The sequence below is a fragment of the Brachycentrus maculatus genome, unplaced genomic scaffold (assembly GCF_059751285.1).
Source record: "Brachycentrus maculatus isolate JH-2025_06_01 unplaced genomic scaffold, ASM5975128v1 h1tg000199l, whole genome shotgun sequence".
Taxonomy (NCBI): domain Eukaryota; kingdom Metazoa; phylum Arthropoda; class Insecta; order Trichoptera; family Brachycentridae; genus Brachycentrus; species Brachycentrus maculatus.
Window position 1 is genome coordinate 1022936 of NW_028280950.1, and position 26904 is coordinate 1049839.

At 35.6% G+C, this 26904-nt stretch overlaps 1 protein-coding gene across 2 annotated transcripts in view; it reads left to right on the forward strand.

Annotated features, from left to right (window-relative positions):
- The window catches only part of Utx (Utx histone demethylase), a 101020-nt gene that overhangs the window by 57009 nt on the left and 17107 nt on the right, over window positions 1–26904 (forward strand). For both annotated transcript variants that reach the window (XM_088263366.1, XM_088263367.1), the window contains exons 4-6: window positions 20524–20699; window positions 24408–24536; window positions 26500–26725. In XM_088263366.1, the coding sequence (XP_088119492.1) occupies window positions 20524–20699; window positions 24408–24536; window positions 26500–26725 (531 nt within the window). The remainder of the gene's footprint in view (window positions 1–20523; window positions 20700–24407; window positions 24537–26499; window positions 26726–26904) is intronic.

Below are 26904 nucleotides of genomic sequence, written 5' to 3' on the forward strand. Positions count from 1 at the left end.
ATGTTAAGTTTAAACCTCATATCTCCCTTATTTCTCTACAGATTTCAACGAGAATGTTACCGAGAGTCTTGAGATTTTTCATATTAATTTATTAGCTAATAAACATCGTGAGAAAAAATAATTAACAATTTTATATCGTGTGGTATTTCTAAGGTTCTTAGGTATTTGAGTTGACTGTTGAATATTATCCGCCTCCGTAGTGTAATGGTCAGCACGCTCGGCTACCGTTCTGGAGGTCCCGGGTTCGATTCCCAAGGGGGGTAAAATAAATATAAGTGATTTTTTCACTGTAATATTTATTCAATATTACCATGGACTGGTACCTGAAGCGGAGGGCTGATCACCTTTCCTTCATGTGTAAACGATTAAGATAACACTGCGTTAATATGAGACAGTGCCCTATGCAACATTGGGGTGCGGATAAGGATTTAAAAAAAAAAATTAAAAAAATAAAAAATATTATCTAATATCACCTGGCGAAAAGACTAAAATATTCTTTGTTATTCTCTTCTTTGGTTACTGAGAACGTATGGGGATGTTTCATTTGTATGCCGACCCGACTTACGCAAGTTCTGTCCGCAATACACCTGTCTCCCATGTGCAGCCATTATAGCTGATGCAGCTGTTAGGGAGTATTACGTACAGATGTTTCTCGCCATTCATAGGCTGTCTGTCCTTGGGCTTTCCGCTTATTTAAAAGGTTTTCGGGATATCGGGCCATGTGTTCTGTTTAATGGCCTATGTTGGTTTGCTGAATGTAGTGAAATTCAATAAATTAATAAAAAAAATAGTTTACATTCATCTTAATGTTATGCTAGTACCTATTCAATGCAATACCTGTCGCTCACTCCTTTCAACAACGTCATATATAAAAAAAAAAAAAAAAATTCAGGAGATCGTTTTTCAAGTTTAAAAATATAATAAAATGTATTTAAAACAAAAATCAAGCCACGTATTGAAACAATACCTTTTCTTCAAAATGCAAAAACAACAATTTCTGCCCTGTAACGGGTAAATATTAAGTTAAAAATATGCCGCTTTTGCTGGGATATAGTACATTTTCTGGGCATTCTGAAAACATGTACAACTGAAAATTAAAGATTTTTGATATATGACGTTGTTGAAAGGAGTGAGCGCTGTGTTGTAATTTAATTTTACTGTGTATGTAAACAGTGGATTCCGTTCCTCATAGTGCGGTAAAATGAAAGACATTCTAGTATGTAGTAGAATCTAACCTAGAACGGATTAGGCGCCAGCACAAAGGTGATATTGAACTCCAATGTTGTACAAACAAACCATCGTTTATTATTCCACTGTTGAAGGCACCGCGTGTTGCTGCGAGCTAGCAGCTAGGAGCTAGCAGCCAACAGTTCTCGACCTGCACAGGTGGGTGATCTCTTGCGGCCTCGTATACCTGCCACGGGCCCGCTCCCTCTTATACCAGTGCATCGAGAACAAAAAACGGGGACTACCCGTATATCGGGCGGCCCACAAAAAATAGGGTCCAGACTGTGCAGCCTGTCACATCGAATCTCGTGTTATTTATATGGCACAATTGGTCCCCGACAGCCATTGTGCATTGCGCGAGGTCTAAAGTTTACACATATGATCTTTGTATTCTCGATTTCTCTTCATTGCATTTTCGTCAATATTCCTGGTGCGGAAGATAATTCAAGACGTTTCGAGGCCACAGATGAAAAATGTTTTAACAATACCCTTTATGCATGGATCTTACTTATGGTGTGCTCTTTTAAAAGAAACATTTAAATCTCCTGTTTACTCCCATGTACTAACAAACATATGTGCCTAGTTTGACGCAAAATTTTCTAAAATATCTAACATACATTTTTTTATTAATTTCGTCCTTTTGTTGGTTTTATTATTTAAACAGAATTTAACAAGATTCAATAAATTCCGAATAGCATTTCTTTCATTAATTTTTTTTTCAACTTTTCATAACATCATATCAAATGAACGCCATAAAAGACAAGAGGTGTGACGTTTAAGTGGTGACATTTCGTTCGAACCATATGTTTTTTTATGGGCTACTTAATATTATTATTAGTTCCTTTATGGACTATGGCTACTCGTAACACATTTGTAGAAAATTTAATAATGGAGAGCGTAAATCACCATGAGACAGCGGGCGTGTGCCTGCAGGAAGGCACCTGCCGGGCAAGTGACCATCAGTTTGGGCAGATGTGGAGAGGTATCACCTTCTCTGGTCTGTGGGTACTGCATACGGAAACTAGTTATGTACTGCAGATACCAACGGCAGATGAAATAATAGTAATGGGTACCTATTGTCCAATTATCTCCATTCCATCGTACATTCAACTTTATTGACTACCATCGACTTTCAATCAAATCGTCTTATTAATCTTTTATTTCTTATAAATGCGTTTTTAACCCTAGAATACTAAACTATCCTAAAAATTACTATCGAAAAAACAATGCTTTCCTCGTTTCTGCGCCCCCTGCTTCACAGTATTTTCCTAATGTACCTTTAATTTTTTTCATTATTACGTAATCTTTTAAACTCAAAGAATGTTACCATTACTTCTAAAATAATAAAAGTTTTTGATTTTCGTATTTATTCCCATTTTATTTCTATGTTGAATTTTTAACGAATGTGTAGTAACAACGTCTCTCGTAGGATACTTTGGTAATTAAAAAACGATACCTTCGATTTTAGTATACATTTTTTCATTTATTACATCGAAAGTAATTTGAATTTAAATTGGAGATTTGTTAGTGTTTGAACAGTGGTGATAGAATTTCCGACCCCGTGTTCTCACTTTTTTTTACTCGATTGCGGCATCTATCATCTGGTCTGATTATCTTATTTAATTAATTTAATTTAGTTTTAATTTGTACCAGAAGATGAAAACAATTGTCGTTTTCGAAACTAGTCGTAAATATAAATAAAACTCAATTAAGTGGATTATTCAAGTGTTTAATTTAAAAAAATATATTAAAATACATTGTAATGGATTCAGCGTCATTATCAAACACCGTATATATACTGGCGCCGAATGCATCAAAACACGCATCACAATAGACTTTAAGAAATAGGTGGTATTTACCAAGTAAATTTTAAATTAAAATGGATATATTATATTACCACAAAGTGACTGCCGAATCAATTGATTAAATTATTATAAGAACCTTACAAAGTAAGTAAAAAAGTAAACAATTTGTTCACGTTCGACTGATACTATAAGAGAATTTCTGTTTTTGGCACTCGCTTTTGCTCAAATGAGAGAAATCTATAATCGTCTTCATAAATTCCTGTTGATTTTTTTTGATTCCGACCAAAATGGATGTCGAATATTCGATTATGTCCGCCAGCGCCATTAGCCATTTCTGTATCGGCGCATTGATTGCATTTCGCTGTTTTGGATGGGGACCCAATTGAATCCAATTTCCCGTTTGCCTGTTCTAACTGCAGTCGGCTGATTAGCGCTGTGCATTTTAGCTCGCAAGGCTGTTGCCCTCGGGGCTCCAGTCGGCTCTACGTAGATACTAGATTAGAGATGTATCCTGCCGTGTCTGCCAGCCTGGCAGTCTGGCAGTCTGGCTCAGGGACGTGAATACAACGAAAATGAAAGGTGGGCAGTGCTGATTACCTCTTTTGTCTTTCGCAACTCTCCCCCCCCTCCTGGATAATTTGGGATTATTCCGTACTATTGCGCGTCAATTATTCATTTTATGTACCTCCCATTAAGGCAGAGATCTCGAATGTTTAGATTAGAACGAGCTAGGGGCTAGACCTCTCCGCGCTCATTTTTTAAAAAGAATATATCTATATTTAAATCGATTTTATGTATAAGTATATATGTATTGAAAAAAAACATATTTTTTTTAACTCCTTACCTCTCAGTAACTCTTTTTTTTTCAAAACCATAAAGTTATTTTTTCAATAAAAAAACGGTGTTTTAAGCAAAATGTTCAATCACATCAAATTTCAACTTGGTTTAAGGAAAATTAGGTTGCAATTTATCGTATATTGGGCCTTAACTTTTGATCCGTTTTTTTTTAAAATTGCATGTGTAATATTTGCATTTAATTGCCGATTACGTTTTTGGGTTGTTATGCCGCGGTGTTTCGAAAGTCCTCTTGGCGTCATCTCAGCTAATATTAGCTCAAATACATTTTATTAATATCGCAATAAATTAATATTAGCTCAAATGTATTTTATTAATATCACAATAAATTAATATTGGCTCAAATGTATTTAATTAATATCACAATAAATTAATATTGGCTCAAATGCATTTTATTCACATGTCACAATAAATTATATGTATTTCAGTATTCACCGACCTGGAATATAAAACACATTCATACTTCAGGGGTATTCTATATTGAAGGGTGACGATATAAATTACTCATAAATACCCTTTTTTACGTTATAAGGTTTAATAAATTTTTAAAGCATTTATTTTATTTTATTTGCTGGGTTAATTGATATTTTGTTATAAACTTTTTCGAACTCGGTTCGAGTGTATTTTTATCTTTGTTCGCGGTGAACTTTTCGTCGCAAAGTTTTCTCACCATAACATTCTTTAAGTGAATTTTAATGATTGTTTAATGTCTTGGCCAAACAAAGGCTCGTTTTGCGACGTCGGGTTTTCTCTTTTTCCTTATTTTGCATCATTTAAATTGGGAAAGTGGCGTGAATACACAATTTCACCCTCCTGCATTGCCAACCCTATAAAATCGCCGTGGCTCCAGTCACGTACGCCATTGGGAACAATACGTACTACGTAGTGCAGTCGTGTCCATAGTAAAGGTACATATTTAGTCGTTATGCATAGTACGTAGGCCACTGAACGAGGAAACTGCATTGTATTGTAAGGTTATATCTATGTGTATTATCCATTATCGTGCCATCGCACCGCAGTACCTACTAACGGTGGCGGTGCAGCTGTGGAAATCAAAGCCGGCTACATTACCAATCAGCGTTCATTTATTGTGCTTAACTATGTACCTATTGATTTTTATTTTTATTTCCACTATACTATTCTTTTCCGTCTTACTCCTCATTACTGAGGGTTGTGACCCTTGTCGAAGCAGACTCTTCTCTAATTATCCCTTGACTGCGCTGCAAGTAGCGCTCCAACCACCGAGATGCCTGCTGCTGCCTTAACTTGATCGGCCTATCGTGTGGGGATCTTCCTCTCGCTCTCTTCCCCCTGAGGCTACCAATAACAACAAGTCGTTCCAAGCTATTCTCATTGCCACGCGCAACGTGTCCAAAGAATTGAAGAATCCGTCGTGTACATACACTGACCAGAGTCAATTCATCCAAGTATAACTTCTGATGAATGGACTCGGAGCGTCTATCTGTCCATGGGATTCGGAGCATGCGCCTCCGACACCACATTTCAAATGCGTCAATTTTTCTCCTTTCTGCCGCTTTTATGGTCCATGTTTCAGCAGCATAGTGAAAAAATGGAGTGGACCAAACTCCTGACAAGCTTTATCTTGATGCTGTTACTCACACCCCGGTCTTTCCAAATTTTGTCTAGCTTAGACATGGCACTTTTGGCAATGGCGATACGACGTCTGATCTCGCCATCGCAAACTCCTTCATTGCTTATTTCAGATTACATTATTATCCTAACAATAATCTAAATTTAGTATCTAGCTAACCAATGCTTTATTTTACGTATCTAAATTGTCACTGTCCATGATATTTATATTAATAATATATTTACTCTTTTGTGATAGTTTTTTGTCCCGAGTTTTGGATTTGTTTTTTAGTCTGACGAAATAGCCTTGAAGTGGCATTCCTCCCGATGATATTCTTTTGTTTCATCCTAGACCTCCCGCTTTGAACAAAACGTTATCCTCAGAATGCTCATTTGTATTTACGGGTCAGCTAATGCCGGTAATACAATGATGTCCGTCTGAAAAGTACATTTTCTATGCGGGAGCCTCTGCACTAGTCGGCTTTGATCTTTAATATGAGGACTCAAATATCCGTGTCCTCAAATTCTATTAAATATTTTTGTCTTTTACGTGTATATTTCCTAAAAGTTTATTGGTTACACGACAATCGAGGTGCAGTAATGGTTTCCTCCAGGCTACGTTTTGCCGCTTGCGTGTTGCATTTCCACCTTCAAATAACCTACATTGCATGTTGCATGGCCGGTGCCCCATAATATACCTAACGCATTTTTAAACGAACCTTACCTATATTTCTAATATTTACTTCTTTTAATAACACCACTGCTTGACCCACATTGTTCTTATTTTCTTCTCATGTTTTAATACCTATTTACCGTAATTCTTGAAGAATTTCACTACGTGAATAACGCGTAATTTATATAACGATTTTTTTAAAAGAGCCATTGTTATTATGAACGAAAGTGTGACATGTTGCGGTTGCAAAAGCAGCCTGTTGTTTCGACTCCTTTTTCAAATAATCTGCCTCATTTTCAGTGGCCCGATTATTATAAATAAGTCGTACGACTTCGTATCAAAATAATAATATTGGCGATGGCTGATGCCATGTGGCGTGATTCACTCCAACGTTTAGTGACGACCCACATTTCCCAAGGTGGATCAGTCATTTACATTTTACTTCACATATGTGGTTCGCGCTTTTCCGGATTTCTTTGTCACCCTCTTTGTCACGTGAGTGTTTCAATTCACTGCACTATGCGAGTACGGCCAACCATCGATCGCCTATAAAAATATCTTGTTATTGTGAGATATTAAATACAAGGTACCCCACCCAATTTTAAACATAATCTATGTTTTGTGATCCCCTGAAAACTATTCGATTTAATTGGACCCTTGTAAAAGAAATGCATTTGTCTAAATAAGCGTTTAAAAATTCGTAATAATGTTAACAATTCAGTTCTTATACTGCCTTTGTCTACTAATATTTTATTTAATATTATAATAAATATATATATATATATATATATATATATATATATATATATATATATATATATATATATATATATATATATATATATATATATATATATATATATATATATATATATATATATATATATATATATATATATATATATATATATATATATATATATATATATATATGCGTAGTACACACTATTGCAATGAACAGTTGACAAGTGTTTTAGGTATTTACAACTGGAAAACTTCTTAGATTGACAGGCACTTATTTAACTAAGGTCCATATAATGTTAATTGTAATGAAAATATATGGTACAATGCATAAGTCACATAGCATGATTAATTTAGTGCAGAAGCCTTACTTCCAATTATATATGGCTCGTCAAGCGTTAAAGAATTATTTCTTTAAGAATTCAAACACGCGTTACCTATACAAAAAAACTACAAAAATTGACGGTCAATGATAGTCTCTAGAGAGAGAGAGAGAGAAAACCCTTATCCGCTCCCCAATGGTGCATAGGGCACTGCGTCATATAAACGCAGTATTATCTTGATCGTTTACACATGAAGGAAAGGTGATCAGCCCTCCGCTTCTGGTACCAGACCAGGGTAATATTGAATAAATATTACAGTGAAAAAATCACTTATAATTATTTAAATAAAATCCCTCCCTGGGTATCGAACCCGGGACCTCCAGAACGGTAGCCGAGCGTGCTGACCATTACACTACGGAGGCGGATAGTCTCTAGATGCGTGGTATACCAGGTATCCGTTTTTGGCTGTTTTTTTTTTCGTTGTCCAGATTTTGCCTTGTTCAGGCTAAACTCGGCAACGCATAAACAGTATGGTATGATCTTTGTCTGTCCGTAATATCTACACAATATCACATACACCGTATTTATTTATTGGTAGATCGTCCAACAGGGAGTGAGACACAAATACAAGGCTTGATATAAATAAAATAAAACAAATCTATATGTGCCCTTTAATTTTAGAGTAACGCATAAACAGTATGGTATGATCATTGTCTGTCCGTAATACCTACACAATATCACATACACCGTATTTATTTATTGGGAGATCGTCCGACAGGGAGAGAGACACAAATACAAGGCATGATATAAATAAAATAAAACAAATCTATACGTGTCCTTCAATTTTAGGACGACGCAGTAAACCTTAACTAACGAAAATGAAAATGAAAATTTACGAATAAAAAAAATTTATACGGCACGAATATTTATTAAAATAGACACATACGTTATTTTCCAATATATTTAATTGCGAATACCAAACATAAATATGTTAAATGTTTTTGTGTTATGAGCTGCGTGAGGCTGCCATATATTTGATTCGTTTATAACTTTTACCTGAATGGAAACGGTATAGCGTATACTCGATATTTTTAATAATCGTCTCAATATGTGTGTCAATTCTAATCAAATGAATTTTAGGTTTAATGAACGATTTTAATTCTTATCTTAATGTGCTGTTATCGTCGGAGCTAAAGGTCAAACGCACTGTGTGTTCTCATTCCATTTTGTGTATCTTATCGGGCGGAAGCTGTCAATTTGAATGTCAGCTGGACCCGTAAGAGTGAGGGGGCCAAAGCAAGTCGTATAAGAGATTTCCGGAACTAAAATGCATAATAAACTTTTTCGTATTATCAAAAATACGGTTACCTGTCATCGGCGCGTATCTGCGATGATTTTATTATTGTTTTTATTTCATTTTATGCGAGCCCTACCTAGTTGTGGCTCAGCCTGGTTAAATGGTAGAGAAATAAATAAATAGCACACATTTCTAATGTGGTTCATTTCACAATGCGGCTGTCCAAAATTAAAACACAGTAAGGGACATTTTTTTTGTAGTACGTTTTTCTTTGCATTTTTGGATTAAGTAGAATCTACTTAGTCCAAAAATGCAAAAAAAACGTACTACAAAAAAATGTCCCTTACTGTGTTTTGAGTTTGGACGGCCGAATGCTTCTGAAGCAATAAAAATATTTTTTTTAAATCTGTGACCCAACAATTCAATCGAAAACATTGAAAATACTCAGTGACAGCAGCTGTCAAGAAACATGATGTCCGCCATGAGCAATGTTTAGTATTGCTTGAAATTTTGACTCTGTTTATCTCATGAGGGTCATATGATATACCTTATCATTGGCGACGGTCAAATACGTACTAAGAGTACTAAATACACCTTTTTTTCAACGCACACTGACACACGACAAGACTGATTTGCGTTTGATTTCATTATGCGGTGCGTTTGAGTCAGTCTACTGCCGCCTCTCGATCACCGTGCAGTGGGTTGGGCTGGGAGTAGCACGTGTACAGCGCACAGCCCGCGGCGGCGGATGGTGTGGGCGCCGCCCTGCGCCAGTCTCGCGTCTGTCTCCCACTCGCGTAAACACCCGCCCACGTGGACCTTACTACGAACACCTGATTTGGTTGTATACCCATCACGCACAAACGTATTAACCCGATTGGTACTATTTTATTAACTTTTTTTTACGTCCATATTTTTTCAGAAGTTAAAATAATTAAATAAAATAGTTTCTTGAATGTTTTTCGCATATACTTTGTGGCACATTTTATAAACTTTATAAAATTAAACTACTTTGTGTTAACCACTTTTTTTTTATTATAAGTACACTTTAACCTACCGGTTTCGACAAGAACCTTGTCATCATCAAGGTTTATGAAATTCTAAAACATTAAAATACTCATAATTAATTACATTCCCTTACCAAAAACTTCGTAAAAAAAAAACGATTTTTTTACGGAGTATTTTAATGTTTTTAATGTTTTAGAATTTAATAAACCCTGATGGTGACAAGGTTCTTGTCGAAACCGGTAGGTTAAAGTGTAGGTACTTACAAAAGTGGTTAAAACAAAGTTGTTTAATTTTATAAAGTTTATAAAATGTGCCATAAAGTATCTGCGAAAAACATTCAAGAAACTATTTTATTTATTTATTTTACCTTCTGAAAAAAATATGCACGTTGTCGGGCTTATTGCTAAGAAGCGATCAAACAAACAAAATCAAAACAAAAACTGGAGATATTGGTCTAAACGTTTGAAACCTTATATAGCTGTTTGCAGTCAGAGGGTAGATAGTGCTTGAAAATAAAGTATAAATGAGGAAGGAAAAATCATAAATTATTATTTACTGCTGTATTAATGAAGCAACTACTTTACATTAAATATTTAGGGAAATTACAAATCGATGATTTGTCTTGTGACTATGATTTGATTGTGTCGGGTTGTGGTCCCGTGGTTAGCATCGCGGACTCTTAAGTCAGAGTTTCTCGGTTCGAACCCGTCTACCGCAATTTGATACCTATTTCTAATAATGAGCCGCTTAGGCTCACAGAAATAGTATGAAATTGAAATATTTGTGAAAATAATAAAAACACAAATATTTCTCTTTAAAAAAAATGATAATAAGAAAGGCAAATGAAGAAGGGAGTTTAGGGAAGGAGATACAGGAAAAACTAAGGAATGAGGTTTGATGGACAGTTAGGATTCTAATGATAGATAGTAATGTTTCAGACGTTTCTTAAAAGTATAATAAAATAACAACTATATAATTTTTTCCACATGAATTTTATTTAACCAGCAACCGGGTTTCGTCGTAACCGACATCATCAGACTGTTGATGTCGGTTACGATGAAACCCGGTTGCTGGTCAAATAAAATTAATGTGGAAGAAATTATATAGTTGTTATTTTATTTATATAATGCAGTTCCACCAAGAAATGTCAGTACAAACCTTAAATTTCTCTAAAGTTATTATTATACTTTTCATTTCATTGTGATTTTGATGTGGTGATAAATGGTAAAAAGCAGGAATGCTGGAAAGTTTGCCAACAAAAATAATTATTTGAACAAATTAAATCTAGAACAGAAAATTTGAACGTTTATCGAATTTATGTATAAAAATATTTCATCTTGCATCGAAAATGTTTGAAACGAAAACGCCGTAACGGGCATATTAAACATTGCAATGTTTGTGGGCTCCAATTCTAGTACACGGCCAGAAATTAAATCTATGTACCTCCATTATATAATATTTATAGTTATGCGATGGGTGTGACTTTTATTCAGTCACGTTAAATTCGTAATTAGCGTATTTCTAATCACTTGGCTAATGTTCATTGATTAGAAATAATGTATACATAACCCTTTTACGTGTTATAAAATTTTCTCGCTGTATTCTTGCGACACTACCATCCGATGTGTTTTATGCAATGTCCCTATAGCTTGTGTGTACATAATTTACCCATTCGAAGTGAGATCGGTATCGTCAGGTGGAGTTTAAATATTTATACAAATTCGCTTAGGGCAAGCTACCATGTATAGTATGTGTAGCTACGTATTCAGGAAAAATTCAATTATCATTCAAATTTATTTCTTGTCCAGATTTCCGCATTTTGGAAATATAAATCATTATTCTTTTCGACAAGCTGTCTTTACATTATGTATTTTTATTGATTTAAAAAGGAATTCGCCTGTTTATCGCACCTTTTAAATATCTATATTAACACAAGGCAGGAATCCAACTCCCCACCCAAGTATCCACCCTTCTTTCTGAACCTAATTCTAGAATTGCGGGCATAATTTCTAAAATGATAAAGCTAAACGCATTTAAACTATGAAATTTTGTATTAATTGCTATTATTATTTTCTATTATTTTTTGTTTGTAAATAAAAATAATACACTGGCAGAAACATCCTTTCACTGGTTGACTGCTAAATATATTTTTTTTAAATATATCTATTTTCATTTATTTTTTACCAAACATAGAGGATAATCGAAGAGGCTCAGAGGGGGAGAATATAACTCTAAAATGTTATGTCGAAAAAAGCATTTGAATAAAATTTAATAATAAAAAATAAAAATTTATTGTTGTTGTTTTAAATGACAATATATCAATTGTTGTGAGTGTTGATTTTTGTTGATAAATGAATAATGTGTTAACGATTACCTAGTTAAGAAAAAATATTTATTTTAATAATACAAATATTCATGCGGAAAAGTTGAGAAATCAATGAAGTGTTCAAATTTTCTCTTCGTATTGAATAGGGCAGTGTCAAAATCTTTGAAAAGAAATTTACAAGGGTAGTAATGGTACAAACCGAGAAATACGTTATTACGAAGGAAACTAAGTTTTTTTTACAATACAAATCTCACATTTGCTTTTAAAGCGATGTTGTACAAAAAGTAGTTCTAAAATTAAGAGCATTTTCCACTGGTCAGTATCCGATGCTATACGCAGTGCAGCTGTCCATCCTCCCGAAGACGATTATACATTTAGTTTCCTGGATTATTATACCGGGTTCGATTCAGTGCGAGGACAATGTCCCTTTGTGTCGATGTAAGCGAATTCCGCACAATAAAGATGAATAATAATTTCGCCTTTTGTGTCGCCTTTGTAATACATACATAAATATTCTGCCGCATGCATGCGGAATTGCTAATTTATTTTTAAGTGCAAATTGTGTCTCGTGGAGCTCTTTTATTTGGCGTAATGATCGAGGTTAGGCCCACAAAGGATACTTAAGCTAATTATATTAATTCGGCCCACCTACTTTCCAATGTAAAAGAAAGAATGATAATTGGCTGTCCACAGGAAGTGTATAGGGTTTTACAGGCATTTTTTTCACTTCTAGGCAATAAATACTACGTTTTGAATATTGAAAGCATTAACTTTGTGGATCATCTTGATATATTATTTCGAGAAATAAAAATACTTTGTGTTCTGATCCACTCACATTTTTATTTAACCAACTAGTTTCGGCAACAACCTGTTGCCCTCTTCAGGGTTACATTTATTACTAGTAATAAATGTAACCCTGAAGAGGGCAACAGGTTGTTGCCGAAACTAGTTGGTTAAATAAAAATGTGAGTGGATCAGAACACAAAGTATTTTTATTTCTCGAAATAATAAATAAATACTACTACTACTACTACTACCATCACGTCGTTTCTCCGCAGAGGTTGGCAGAAAGGATGGAACGCCATACTCTTCTGTCCTGACATACACTCCTCGCTTCCTTCACATCCATGCATCTAGTCATACATGCCCTCCGTTTACGCAGACTTTTGACACCACCAGATTTTAGGTTCTGATTGATCTGATCGTGCCAAGTCTTTTTCGGTCGTCCTCGTTCTGTTTTCCCGCTCACATTCGCCACATATATTTTCTTAGTCATTCTCTCGCTATCCATTCGCTCCACATGTCCATACTTACATATACATATACATAAGGAACTCTTCCTAATATTTTAAATTATTCCTTGTTCAGCCTTCATACAGTTCAGCCAATAAATACAATCCCGTAAAATTTGTCATCTGTGTACGTTGTCTTTTCTGTTTCAATTAACATCAGTATATTGTTACGAAAATGCTACTTATCATAAGAATACTGTTTAATTGTTCAAGATTTAATTACTTCAATTGTTATAATGAGATTATTGTGTTTGCCATTATTGAAATGAGCAAAAAATCAAACCTTAATTATAATCGCCGGTGACTTGTCACGTTATCTTAGTTATCTATTCTAAGCTGTTGTTTTTCAGCAGGTTTATTCTGTATTGATGATATAGTTATTTTATTTATCAATTTTTTGCGACGAAACGGTTTTCATAATTTTTGATGATGTACGGATTTATTGTTCATTTGAAATTAATTTTTGGTTTTAACTTGTTCATAAAATCCATTTTTTTCAAACCCTTATCCGTACCCCAATGGTGCATAGAGCACTGCATTATACAAACACAGTGTTATCTTGATCGTTAACACACGAAGGAAAGATGATCAGCCCTCCGCTTCAGGTACCAGTCCAGGGTAATACTGAATAAATATTAGAGTGAAAAAATCACTTATATTCGTTTGCCATATCGTGCCAAGTTTTTCTCGGTCTTCCTCCGGCTCCTTCTCATACAGTTCTTATCCGAACCAAGAGATCTAACAAAATCGTAAAAGTTGGTTTACATATAAGTACTTAAAAATAATGCGAATTGATCAACGAATTGTCTTTTTTTTAGTACGTTATCATTTTGTTTTGTTGATCTTAAATTTAAAGATACAAACGTTTTTCTTGATGAAAATGAAAATTAATGTCTTGTTTAGATACTTCATGTCAAAAATATGAATGCCGAAGAAGCGCTTAAATAATATTTCGACGAGTAATTTTAATTAAAAAATTTATTTTATAATTCAAATATAAATTGTGATAAAATTATGTAAATTTGTAGCAACTCGACGGGTTCAGCGCGTGGATTTAAAACACGATAGACATCGTATTATCCCTCCCCTTCACCCTTGTCTGCCTTCACTCTAATAGGTCTTTGCCCTGATACATACCTTGCACAAATTTGTCCATCGATCCGACCCTCTCTGTGTCGTGTGCTCCTGGTATTAAAATACTTAACTTTTCAATATTCCGTCAGGATTTGTTGCTTTCACATCGACTTTTTCTTCAATTTAATTCTTTTTAAACACACCTTCCACAAATTTGTCCATCGATCCACGTCGTGTGCTCCTAATACGGAATATTGAAAAGTCCCATTTGTATTCAATATTTCGTTAGGATTTTTTGCTTTCGCATCTACTTTTTCTTCAATTTAATTATTTTTTATTTATTTTTATAGTTTTACTCTTTTCTTGAAATTTCCGAAATCCCATATTAATTTCGGTCTTCTAAAAGCTATGATATTTTATATTTTTTTTATCGTATTCGAAAATGACCAATAAATAATTAGGAATATTTTTTCATTTGCTTTTCCAACATTTGTGTAAATTTATAAGTTTGAACTCTATGTCTGAAATTTTAATCATTTAGTGCAAGTTGGTTTTCCAGGAAAAGATTTTTTTTTAATAATCATTGATTTATTTGACTTCATATATAATTATTTATGAAAAAATAGTATTGTAGTGGTCTTATCTTATCATTTTGAAATAAATTAATATATTCTTTATAGAATGTAGGTTAACAACTTTATGTTGAATATATCACTAATGTATTATATGTATTGATAATCTGAATGTGTACTTTATGAAGCACAAGAAGGAAAAATCGTCATAAGCTTTTTTTCTTCATTTTTATTAGTAAGTCAAAAAGTAGGTACTTATTACAACATCAAAAAACTTTTTTAAATCAAAAATTTAAAAAAAATGCATAATGCACACGCGTGCGCGATTTTTGGCGCGCATCGCAGTAAAATTTGCTCAGGCGTTGAGCGGGTTGATCGAGTGGGCTCGCGACCTCTGTGCGCCGTCCGCCCCGTGCACAGCAGTCTGCCTCGGCTGCCCCCTCGAGTTCCTCCCCTAGACTCTCACTTTAGCCAGGGTGAAATCGCGAGTGACCTCCCTCCGCAACATCTGGGTCGATCTGCGACGAGAGCTTCGTGTTCATTGCTCATTACAGCTTTATCGATTTCTCCACTCTCCACGTGGTCGCTCTATTTTCACGACAACCGTAAGTACGCATAAATAGCGACAGCAAAAATATTAGGTACTATCAACTGTCTCAGATTCTTCCACAATATTTACCGCAAGAGTGTCCCAAATCAAACAAAAATCCAAAGTAAAATTTTGATTTCTTCAATCAGACGATCTGCAGCGAGAATTGTAATTAATAGTTTTAATGACTGATAAAATGTAAGGACTTCATATCACTACAAGACAATAAGATTTTGATGATACAGTACTTCGTTTTCAATTTTGAATTTTCTTTCTTTTCTTAAGTAAATCCTTATGCAATTTTATCACGGTAATCTGTTTATTGTAAATGGTATCCTATCTTTCAATACTAGTTTTTTTTTTGACCATTTTATTGGCATTCCCCTATGCTATTCAAACAGAAAAGGTCAAACCTTGGCGTTTGCCTTCGTTTTGTCAATAGAAACGCGCCTGCTATTTTGATATTGTTAAAATTTATTTATTTTTGATTATGCTTTATTCAAACAATTCTCTGCTTTGGTAGAATGTATTTTCAACGACGATGTTACGATGAATTCGTACGATATAGGGTTAAATATAAATAAGTATAAATTAATGTATAAGTTGAAGTAGAGATGTAAACTCGACAAACACCATGCAATGCTTCACTTCAGCCTTCTTGAGTCCCGTATTGAACAAAGACCTCCCTTTTGGACTTCCACAGTACTCTATTGGACTCTTCACCAGTGCAGGCCCGTCACTTTCCTAATGTCATCTAACCATATTGTGTGGGGCCTACCCACGCTTCTACGTCTTGTTCTAGTCTCAGGCATCTTTTTTGTCCATCTATCTTGAGACATACGTGCCCATGCAACGCATACCATAGAGTGGCATATCTGCTTCTATCCGCGTTATTCTTTCCATTTTATGTTTATTGGCAGCAATGAGGGTTTAACGATATGATTGTCGATAAGGTCGGCGAGATGCAGCCCTAATTGTTTAATTTGCCGGGTAAACACTGAAGGTCGCAAGCCATCGCACCCCCGTTGCGTGGCATGCCAAATGTCGCGGTTACGACCACGTGTCACGGAACATGTGGTGAAGTGAGCCGATAAGAGCGGCTCCAAGTGCGGCCGCACGATACCATATCGGTCGGTGCTCGGTAATGAGAGCCAGCACTAAACGGGCCCACATGCGCCGATGACTATCGCCGGACATACAGAATTTCCGCCTCTGCCGTGCCCTCCGCGAAACTCGACTAATTACTGTTAGTGCATAACGGAGCGCCAGTCGACACGAACAGTTATTCAATCACTACGGCAAGGGTAAACAACCATAACGTGACATGCTGTCTTCCCCTATTTCCGTCCTACTTTCCGATTACAAAATCTCGATGGAGAATTATGCATTTCGCACATTGTCCACTCAACAAATTTCATTCTAGAGTAATCTCAGAGCATCTTTTACATATATAGTTAATTGTATACATGAAACACATAAGCCAAGTAATATTTGGTTTGTGCGATATTCATTTTGACCGAAATTGGAAAAAAGTCTTCATTAAATCACATTTGAAGAACTTCTAATTTCGTCCAAAGTGGATACAGCACAAACTTATTCCAACGTGTAACCTGAATTCACCTATGTAAATTAACTCGCGTTATTTTTCTCCTTTATCTAAGTACTACTTTGAAATCATATTTGATCATCCTTGAACCCTGTTGGTCTTTGAACACATACTTGTACGTCTATAATACCTTTTGAATTAAGTTATTAACTCCATTTCGCAATATCATAGGGTAAAAAATTATTAATCTATTTTTTTTCTAAGCCGCATTATTTCCATCTTGGCCACTGTCTATTCTCTATTCTATTCAAAATCCTTATTGCAGTATGTGTGGAACTCCATTGTTAGTTAGAAAGGAGTTCAGTCGTGATGTTTGGGATTGCGACACCAGAAATGCACAATGCTGTCTACACGGTGGACATGCAGTTTGTCTATAATATTATTGTATATTCCAACACTCAATTATTATACAACATGATGTATATCGGTATTTTTTTGGTGTATTTTATTTTTATATAATGTGGTGATATGAAATATCAATATTCTTTTGTTAATTTTGTATGTACGAGTATGTACTTGCTTTACTTTTCGTGTGGCTTCGGCTTCTTCTTCACCCATGTGGGTTACATCTTATGGGATTAGAGTTTTTGCTCCAGCCTCTTCATTAAGTCTACCGCTTCTGGGGTCGCCTCATGGATGTCCCGAAGGCTACTACCAAACCCTTTTGAGTCGGCAGTCCTCCACTATGCGTCTTATGGTCTGCTCAGCTCCACACTCTCAATCAAGGTTGTTCCTTTTCTCCCACCTCCAGAGCAAGTAGTTGCAACAACCCTACTTAGTTCTTATCTATTCTGCTGTACCCATGTCCTTTGAGGTAGATCAAAACCCGGTACTCGAACTGTTGGGTTCACAATGAATTATTTGTTCATTATGTGTTCGGTGGTCCATCTTTCTTTCCACATTTCCTCTATTTTGGTAGTATATACCTATGAACATTATAATTTTCGTTTCTGTAATGTACATAGAAATAAATTAACTGTTCGTAAATTGAATTGAAATATATATATATTTGATTGTTATTGGGATGCCTTAAGGCAAGACAAGAACAAAGGGGCGCTGATAGATCCACACTATCCATAAGGATAGTGTGGATCTATCAATAGGGCTTACTAATACAACTTTGGGAACCAATTATGAGCTCTGATTTTTCAAAACACCGTAAACTGTTATGGATGGTACTATTTGTATCCACCCTGTGTTATTGGACTGCAAATTCGTGCTTCTATCGCAATAGTCAGTAAATGCCGAATGCAACGACCTACTAATTCACAATTCACCGTCTGTTGCACCAAAACTTGCAACCGTGTCGTATTGCCTTTTTACTGCTATTATTACTCCTATTCGTGACGCAATGATCCAATGACCCGTGCTATGGTTTACTAGTCCTATAGTTATATTTAGTTTATTATTATGACGTCCATGTCACCCTAATAAACTTAGGAAATGTACAATAAATTGCCGACAGTAATTTCCATCGCAGAGTTCTTGCTCACTGTTAATCGTTTAATTTTTGCCACTTTCGATACTAATTGCGGTGTTATGTTATTATTATTTATTAAATAATCTTAATCATCAATTGAATCTACATTTTCATTGGAAATATTGATACTTTATATAGTCAACAACATAAAACGAAGTGGGATTTCTGATTTTACGAGCACAACATAACATACAAAATAAAGACAAGACATTTTTTAGCCAAATATAACAAGTGGCCTACGGTGTGTTACAGATTATTATCGTCCAGAAGATAATACTCTAAATATTCTGACGCGATCCTAATCAAGTTATTTTTGTTACAAATCGACTAAATATCTTAAAATGTTCGCTTAGAAGTTGATTACCTAATAAACAGCATGTTAAAAATACCTTGAAATAGTTAAAATACCCTAAAATAGTTAAAACAGTTCGCTCAGAAGTTGTTTTTTCTCTAATACCCAATGAAACAACAGCAAGTTTGATGAAGTTGGTTTGGCCAAATTGTTATTAATTCATCATGACGAAATACCATACAACCCTGTTTGTATACTGGTATTTTTATATTCACTTTCAATTGCACGCAATGCGGGCTTTCAGTGTGAAGAGTTAGACAAATTAAACCGTGCTATAATGATATTTTTAATGAATATTTACCTACCGTCATGTTCATATTATTGATTATTGAAAGAATCCAACTTTTAATTTTCGACGAAGTCTTTGTTGCGCTTAACGAGCACCTTAGCAATGTGGTGCGGGCTATGCGATAAGTCACTTTCGACTTTCTAAAGTGACACGCGAGCCGGGCTGCGTCTTGTTAGTCCATGCACCTTACGACTCTTCACCTGTTCAGTTCCTTGCACCAGGGTAGGGCAGGTGTCTGCCAGGTGTAACCCTGCGCTGACCAGCCGGCGCGTGCCGCCCCTGGCTCGGAGGGGCTGCTACATATTAATAACATTTTGAGTGTGTCCGAATACTTGTTCACAAATCTGGATTATCTCCAATTATGAGTTCATTATTTTTTCGATATTTGATATCGCTAGAGTTATGAAATGGCTTACATCTGAGCTGACAGAACCACTTCGGCTGTCCAAACATAAAACACAGTAAGGGACATTTTTTTTGTAGTACGTTTTTTTGCATTTTTGGACTAAGTAGAATTTACTGAGTCCAAAAATGCAAAAAAATGTCCCTTACTGTGTTTTAAGTTTGGATAGCCGACTTGTCATTGGATTAAAAGGTCTCAGGCTGTTATTTCATTGCGAACGAAAAACCATCAGAAAATTTTACGAAAAGTTAAAAAATTATGGCGTTACAACGTACAAAATGTGCATCATTTACTTCCGCTGCAAGGAAAACCTCAGCAAGTAAATTTTCAACAATGCGACAAACGAGAATCACGGCTTCAACACGATATTCATAAAATACTCGAGAGCCATATTATGTACATTTAACGCAAAAGGTTAGCTGAGCGTAACGGAAGAGAGATGAGCGAAGCAACAACATAGCGTAACACAGTAAGTAATTGTTTGGTAAGGTAGTGGAAGATTATCAGTAAAAGATTGCCAGTTCTTTGACTTTGACTGAGACTTATCTAGAATGCCGCTTACCAGACTATGCGGGTTTATAAACGATTGTGGGATTTTTTGTCACCACTGTGTCACCAAAATACCCACATTCCTTACAGTAATGATTACAGGTAATTTATTTACAGATTCTGAATCGAGATCCTGAATGTCTAATGACGAAATGTGACCGTTACGTATATTATCTCAAAAACTTCGTACGTAGGAAGAGCTACAAAATATAATAGATTTTGGTTCCGAAGACTCTTTGTACAAAGGAAAAGCCAAAAAATACAATGCATGTTGGTTCCGAAGACATTTTATACATAGGAAGAGCCGCAAAATACAATAGATTTTGGTTCCGAAGAGACTTTATACATAGGAAGAGTTGCAAAATACAATAGATTTTGGTACCAAAGTCACTTTATACATAGGAAGAGCCACAAAATACAATAGATATTGTTTCCCACGACGGTTGGTTTAGGGTATTTTACCATTGTTTAGGGCCATCAAGGCGCTGCAGCAGCTGTTGTACTGCTGGCCGGCGTTCGGCAGGGCGGCGGAGGTCCAGCTCAAGTTGGGGCTCATGTACAAGGCCCTAGGCCACTGGAGACCCGCCGCCAAGTATCTGCAGCTGGCGCTCAACGACAATTCGGAGACTTCCTTCACCAAGCTGGATGGTGCGAGCAACGACTATTCCAATAGCCTATAACCATGTATTACGCATATTAGACACAGTGTCCTGTCCGCCGTCGGATGCGACCTCTTGTTATCGATCCTTTTCCGACGAAACATCGTATTTTTTTTTTAAATAAGTAATAATCCGCAAAGCTTCTACTTTTAGAGGCTTATAACTTATAACCCTTATCCGCACCCAATGGTGCATAGGGCACTGCATCGAATTGACGCAGTGTTTTCTTAATCATTACTTACATGAAGGCGAGGTGATCACTCTTGCGCTTCAGGAACCAGTCCAGGGTAATATTAAATAAATATTACAGTGTAAAATCACTAATATTTATTTTCACCCCCCCCCCTGGGAATCGAGGCCGGGACCTCCAGCACGGTAGCTAAACACGCTGACCATTACATCACGGAGGCGGACGAAATACGGATAGGGAAGGTAAATGTTGATTTACCTACCCTATCCAATCCAATTGAAAATAATGAATTTATTTTGCTTTTGGCGGGGATCGAAGTCGCGATGCCAGTCGAGCGTCTACCCAACTATGCCACGGCGCCTGTCGATGCCTGTTATATTAACATCCTTTTTCTAGGCAATATGATCAAATTGGATATAAGAAACTCTCACGAGAGGTGGTATCATACATGATAAAGATACCGAAGGACATTGGTACCATGAACCAAGCTAGGACACAAAATACGGAACCCTCTTCTAGTGGAACGGAAGGCCCGTTGACTACAGTCAACAGTTCGGCTTCTCCTGAGGAGTTTTACCTGGTTTGCTTCCAGCAATGAGCAAATGCTGAGAAGTTCCTGGTTGACCCACACTAGTTTATCCTCCCTGTTCCCAACCCAGATTCAAATAAAACGTGTTCTTAGCTAGAAGAAACAAAAATCCACGGATTTATCTAGTAAATTATAAGCAAGGTAAATAATAAATGCAACTGCCATCTAACGTTTCTTAAAAGTCATTAGAGAAGGTGCATTTTTTATATGACATACTAGAAAAATCGATGAAAACGCGTTTTTTTTAATTACCTTACGTCGTAAAGTTGACATTTATTTTAAACCTATTTTTATATGAAGGACTTTCGGCTTTAACGGACACCCCTTCCCCCCAATTAGTCCGTTATATCGAGGTTTTACTGTTTTGTAAAATATGACAAGAGAAAGCTTAGAAGGATTTTTGAATTACCTAACGTCCAAGTGACTCTGAAATCTAGCTACGGCTTATGCAACACCGTTTATCATGTCCCTACTCAGGCTTCTACTTTATAAGTTTTTTATTGCCTATGCCTACTCGTGAGTGGATTTACTCTTTATGATTAAAGTTACTATAATTTCATGTAATTCATGAGTGAAAATTCTAGGCAAAAGCGCTTGCGATGAAATCGCGGGTTAGTAGGATAGAATAATGTTAAAAGTGTGCGCAGAACATCCGGCGTGGTTGGGCGCAAAAACGTAAAATGTATATGTTTTATAGTTTTACTTGCGAGGATTACCCTCGCAAGTAGGAAGCTTACTGTCTTCGGCGTTCACTTGCAGCGGCTCGCCGGCCGCCGGCCCGCGCAACCAGCGCCGGCTTGCGGTAGGTCGCGGTCATTTTTCGCGTAATACGTTGTTACTTGTTACCGACAAACGCTTCCTCGCGTTGCGCAATTTTCGCAAGACTTTTGCGCTATTCGCGAGCATTGTTCGCGCACTCTGCAATAACGGGAATCGCAAAAAGTCGAGCACTAAAAATGATCTCGGCTCGAATTGGAATACCTAGCTTTGGGATAACGGGAAAATTTCTATCAAATTTCTGTTATAACCAGCAGAGATAACTGAAATAAAAAAAATAAAAATAAAACTATCTAACCATCACGCCGCTTCCCCGCAGGGGTAGGCAGAGAGAATAGAGCGCCACACCACTCTGTCCTTGCAAACATTCTTCCCCTCTTCCACGTTCATGCATCTCCTCATACATACCCGCCGATTGTTACGACTCCTAACCTGACCACTTTCAAGTATTTGGCATACCTGATCGCGCCATGTTATTCTCGGTCTTCCTCTGCTTCTTTTCCCACTAACATTCGCCTCATAAATTTGTTTTACCGTTCTTTCCTCACTCATTCGTTCTACATGTCCAAACCATCTCAACACACCTAACACATCTCAACATTTTAATAACTGAAATAACAATTTAAAAACAATTTAAAATACAATTTAAAAACACTAACCCCCTACAATGTTCCCTCCGATAATGCGGTACTTATCTCAACTTTATAGGAGGGTTTACTGTATTTTCAAACTCAAACTAATCTAGCGGTTTTTACTATACAAAATAAATCCTTAAAACAACGTTTTTTTTTTCACTTTTTGTTTAGGTATGCTCAGTTTTTCGATTTTAAAGGTCTATTCATAAATGGTCAGCACGCTCGACTATCATTCTGGAGGTCCCGGGTTCGATTCCCAGGGGGGGTCAAATAAAATATAAGTGATTTTTTCACTCTAATATTTATTCAATATCACCCTGGACTGGTACCTGAAGCGGATGGCTGATCACCTTTCCTTCATGTGTTAACGATCAAGATAACACTGCGTTTATATGCAGTGCCCTATGCACCATTGGGGTGCGGATAAGGGTTTGATGATGATGATTCATAAATCTTTATATTATGTATCGGTGTTCTATTCTGATGCCGCTGATAATAATTATTCTGACTTTCAAAGCCCCTAATACGTAACTGTAGTATATCGCTCTTCTTACTGCCGACAAATAACAAATATATTTTTTTCTACTTACTATCTTACAACTTACCAAACTAATAGAATTTGAATAGAATTTTCATCATAGAATTTGTTCAAAATGGTAATTTTTGGCATAAGATTTTTTGCAAGTATTTTTCTTCATATGCATCGTGCGAAGTATATTATTACCTGTTGTGTATTATTGATATAGACGATTAAAAACTCTGGTAGATGTTTGTCAGATCAACTCTTATAGAAACGCCTGTACCTGCCAAACTGCTAATTTAAAGATTGATGTAAAATATTTCGTAAAAAAATATGATCGTTCCACAATAGTATATATTCGTAGCTAAGTCATATTTTTACTGCATATTCATTTTAATTTGTCCACCTCCGTAGTGTAATAGTAAGCATATTTGGCTACCCTACTGGAGGTTCCGGGTTCAAAATAAATATATGTTTTTCACTCTAATATTGATTTATTATAACCCTGGTCTGGCAACTGAAGCACAGTCTGATCATCTTACGTTCATATAACAAATGATCAATTAAATATTGCATTAATTAGATGCAGTACCCTATGCACCATTGGGTGTGAATGAGGGTTGGTGGTTATTTGTTTTAATAAATAAAAGTAATTAAATGTATTTTATAATTTTTATTTGAAGCACTAACTTTGTGATTTTCCATTTTACAATTAAAATGTAACTTTGTTTTAAAATCATTATAAATATTTTATTATAACTTAATTATAATGTCAACCGGTTTTGAAGCTAACCGCTACTTATTTATTTAGTGATTTTAAAACAAAGTTACATTTTAATTAAAAATGTATTTTGATTAAATAAAATATTAGGTAAAATATAAGGTCCTTGGATTAATTTTTCCTTAATACAGCCATGTCCTAAATTCATGTCTTGCGTATCCGTGATTTTGATTTGACGCTAATTGGTTGTTGTGTCTGTTTGCAGTGAGATTTCACATTGCGCACACGTACGAGATACAGGGGCGCAGCAAGGCAGCCAGGGACGCGTATGAAGCCCTTCTCAAGGAACCCGACATCTCCATAGCCCTCAAGGCGGATGTTTACAGGCAACTCGGTAAGTACCATAAATCCATTGGTACCTATTTTATAATGATATAATGATATGCAACACCATTAAAAGTGTTGTTAAAAACACACAACACCAGGAAGTGTAGGAATTGGATAAAACTCAAAAAAGTTTGGTACCTATTTTATAATGCAATAATGATATGTAACACCAAAAAATGCAGGAATTAGATAAAATGCAAAGTTTGGTACCTATTTTATAATGCAATAATGATATGTAACACCACAAAATGCAGGAATTAGATAAAATGCAAAGTTTGGTACCTATTTTATAATGCAATAATGATATGTAACACCAAAAAATGCAGGAATTAGATAAAATGCAAAGTTTGGTACCTATTTTATAATGCAATAATGATATGTAACACCACAAAATGCAGGAATTAGATAAAATGCAAAGTTTGGTACCTATTTTATAATGCAATAATGATATGTAACACCAAAAAATGCAGGAATTAGATAAAATGCAAAGTTTGGTACCTATTTTATAATGCAATAATGATATGTAACACCACAAAATGCAGGAATTAGATAAAATGCAAAGTTTGGTACCTATTTTATAATGCAATAATGATATGTAACACTACTAAATGCAGGAATTAGATAAAATGCAAAGTTTGGTACCTATTTTATAATGCAATAATGATATGTAACACCACAAAATGCAGGAATTAGATAAAATGCAAAGTTTGGTACCTATTTTATAATGCAATAATGATATGTAACACCACAAAATGCAGGAATTAGGTCAAATGCAAAGTTTGGTACCTATCCTATAATGATATTTAACACCACTAAATGCATGAATTAGATAAAATGCTAAGTTTGGTACCTATTTTATAATGCAATAATGATATGTAACACCACAAAATGCAGGAATTAGATAAAATGCAAAGTTTGGTACCTATTTTATAATGCAATAATGATATGTAACACTACTAAATGCAGGAATTAGATAAAATGCAAAGTTTGGTACCTATTTTATAATGCAATAATGATATGTAACACCACAAAATGCAGGAATTAGATAAAATGCAAAGTTTGGTACCTATTTTATAATGCAATAATGATATGTAACACCACAAAATGCAGGAATTAGGTCAAATGCAAAGTTTGGTACCTATTTTATAATGCAATAATGATATGTAACACTACTAAATGCAGGAATTAGATAAAATGCAAAGTTTGGTACCTATTTTATAATGCAATAATGATATGTAACACCACAAAATGCAGGAATTAGATAAAATGCAAAGTTTGGTACCTATTTTATAATGCAATAATGATATGTAACACCACAAAATGCAGGAATTAGGTCAAATGCAAAGTTTGGTACCTATTTTATAATGCAATAATGATATGTAACACCACAAAATGCAGGAATTAGATAAAATGCAAAGTTTGGTACCTATTTTATAATGCAATAATGATATGTAACACTACTAAATGCAGGAATTAGATAAAATGCAAAGTTTGGTACCTATTTTATAATGCAATAATGATATGTAACACCACAAAATGCAGGAATTAGGCCAAATGCAAAGTTTGGTACCTATCCTATAATGATATTTAACACCACTAAATGCATGAATTAGATAAAATGCTAAGTTTGGTACCTATTTTATAATGCAATAATGATATGTAACACCACAAAATGCAGGAATTAGATAAAATGCAAAGTTTGGTACCTATTTTATAATGCAATAATGATATGTAACACCACAAAATGCAGGAATTAGGTCAAATGCAAAGTTTGGTACCTATCCTATAATGATATTTAACACCACTAAATGCATGAATTAGATAAAATGCTAAGTTTGGTACCTATTTTATAATGCTTTAATGATATGCAACACCATTAAAGATACACAACACCAAATGCAATGTCTGTACCGGTTGTGCAGCAGTAGCTGTAAGCAGGAACGGTCTGTTAAGTTAGGCGGCTCTTCCAGGGTGGCTGTACCAGTCGGTGGGCAACCTAGGGGAGCGCGGGGTGCGCGAGCCGGCGGCCGCGTGGTGCCTGCATCGCGCTGTGGGGGCGGAGCCCGCGTCGGGGCAAGGACTGTACCTGCTGGGCCGCTGCTTCGCCGCGCAAGGCAAGGTGCACGACGCCTTCATCGCCTACCGGAACTCCGTCGAGAAGTCTGAAGGCAACGCCGACACATGGTGCTCCATCGGGTAACTATTCCTTTGCCCTGTTTTCAGTGTAATGTTTCTATCCCCTGAGCGATCATAATTTTTATCAGAAAATATCATTTTCAATTTTTTATGTACAAGATTAAATCAGTAAAATGTATTTCATAAACTGATATAATAATAATAATAAATTTGGATAACTTATATAGCGCCATTTTCGT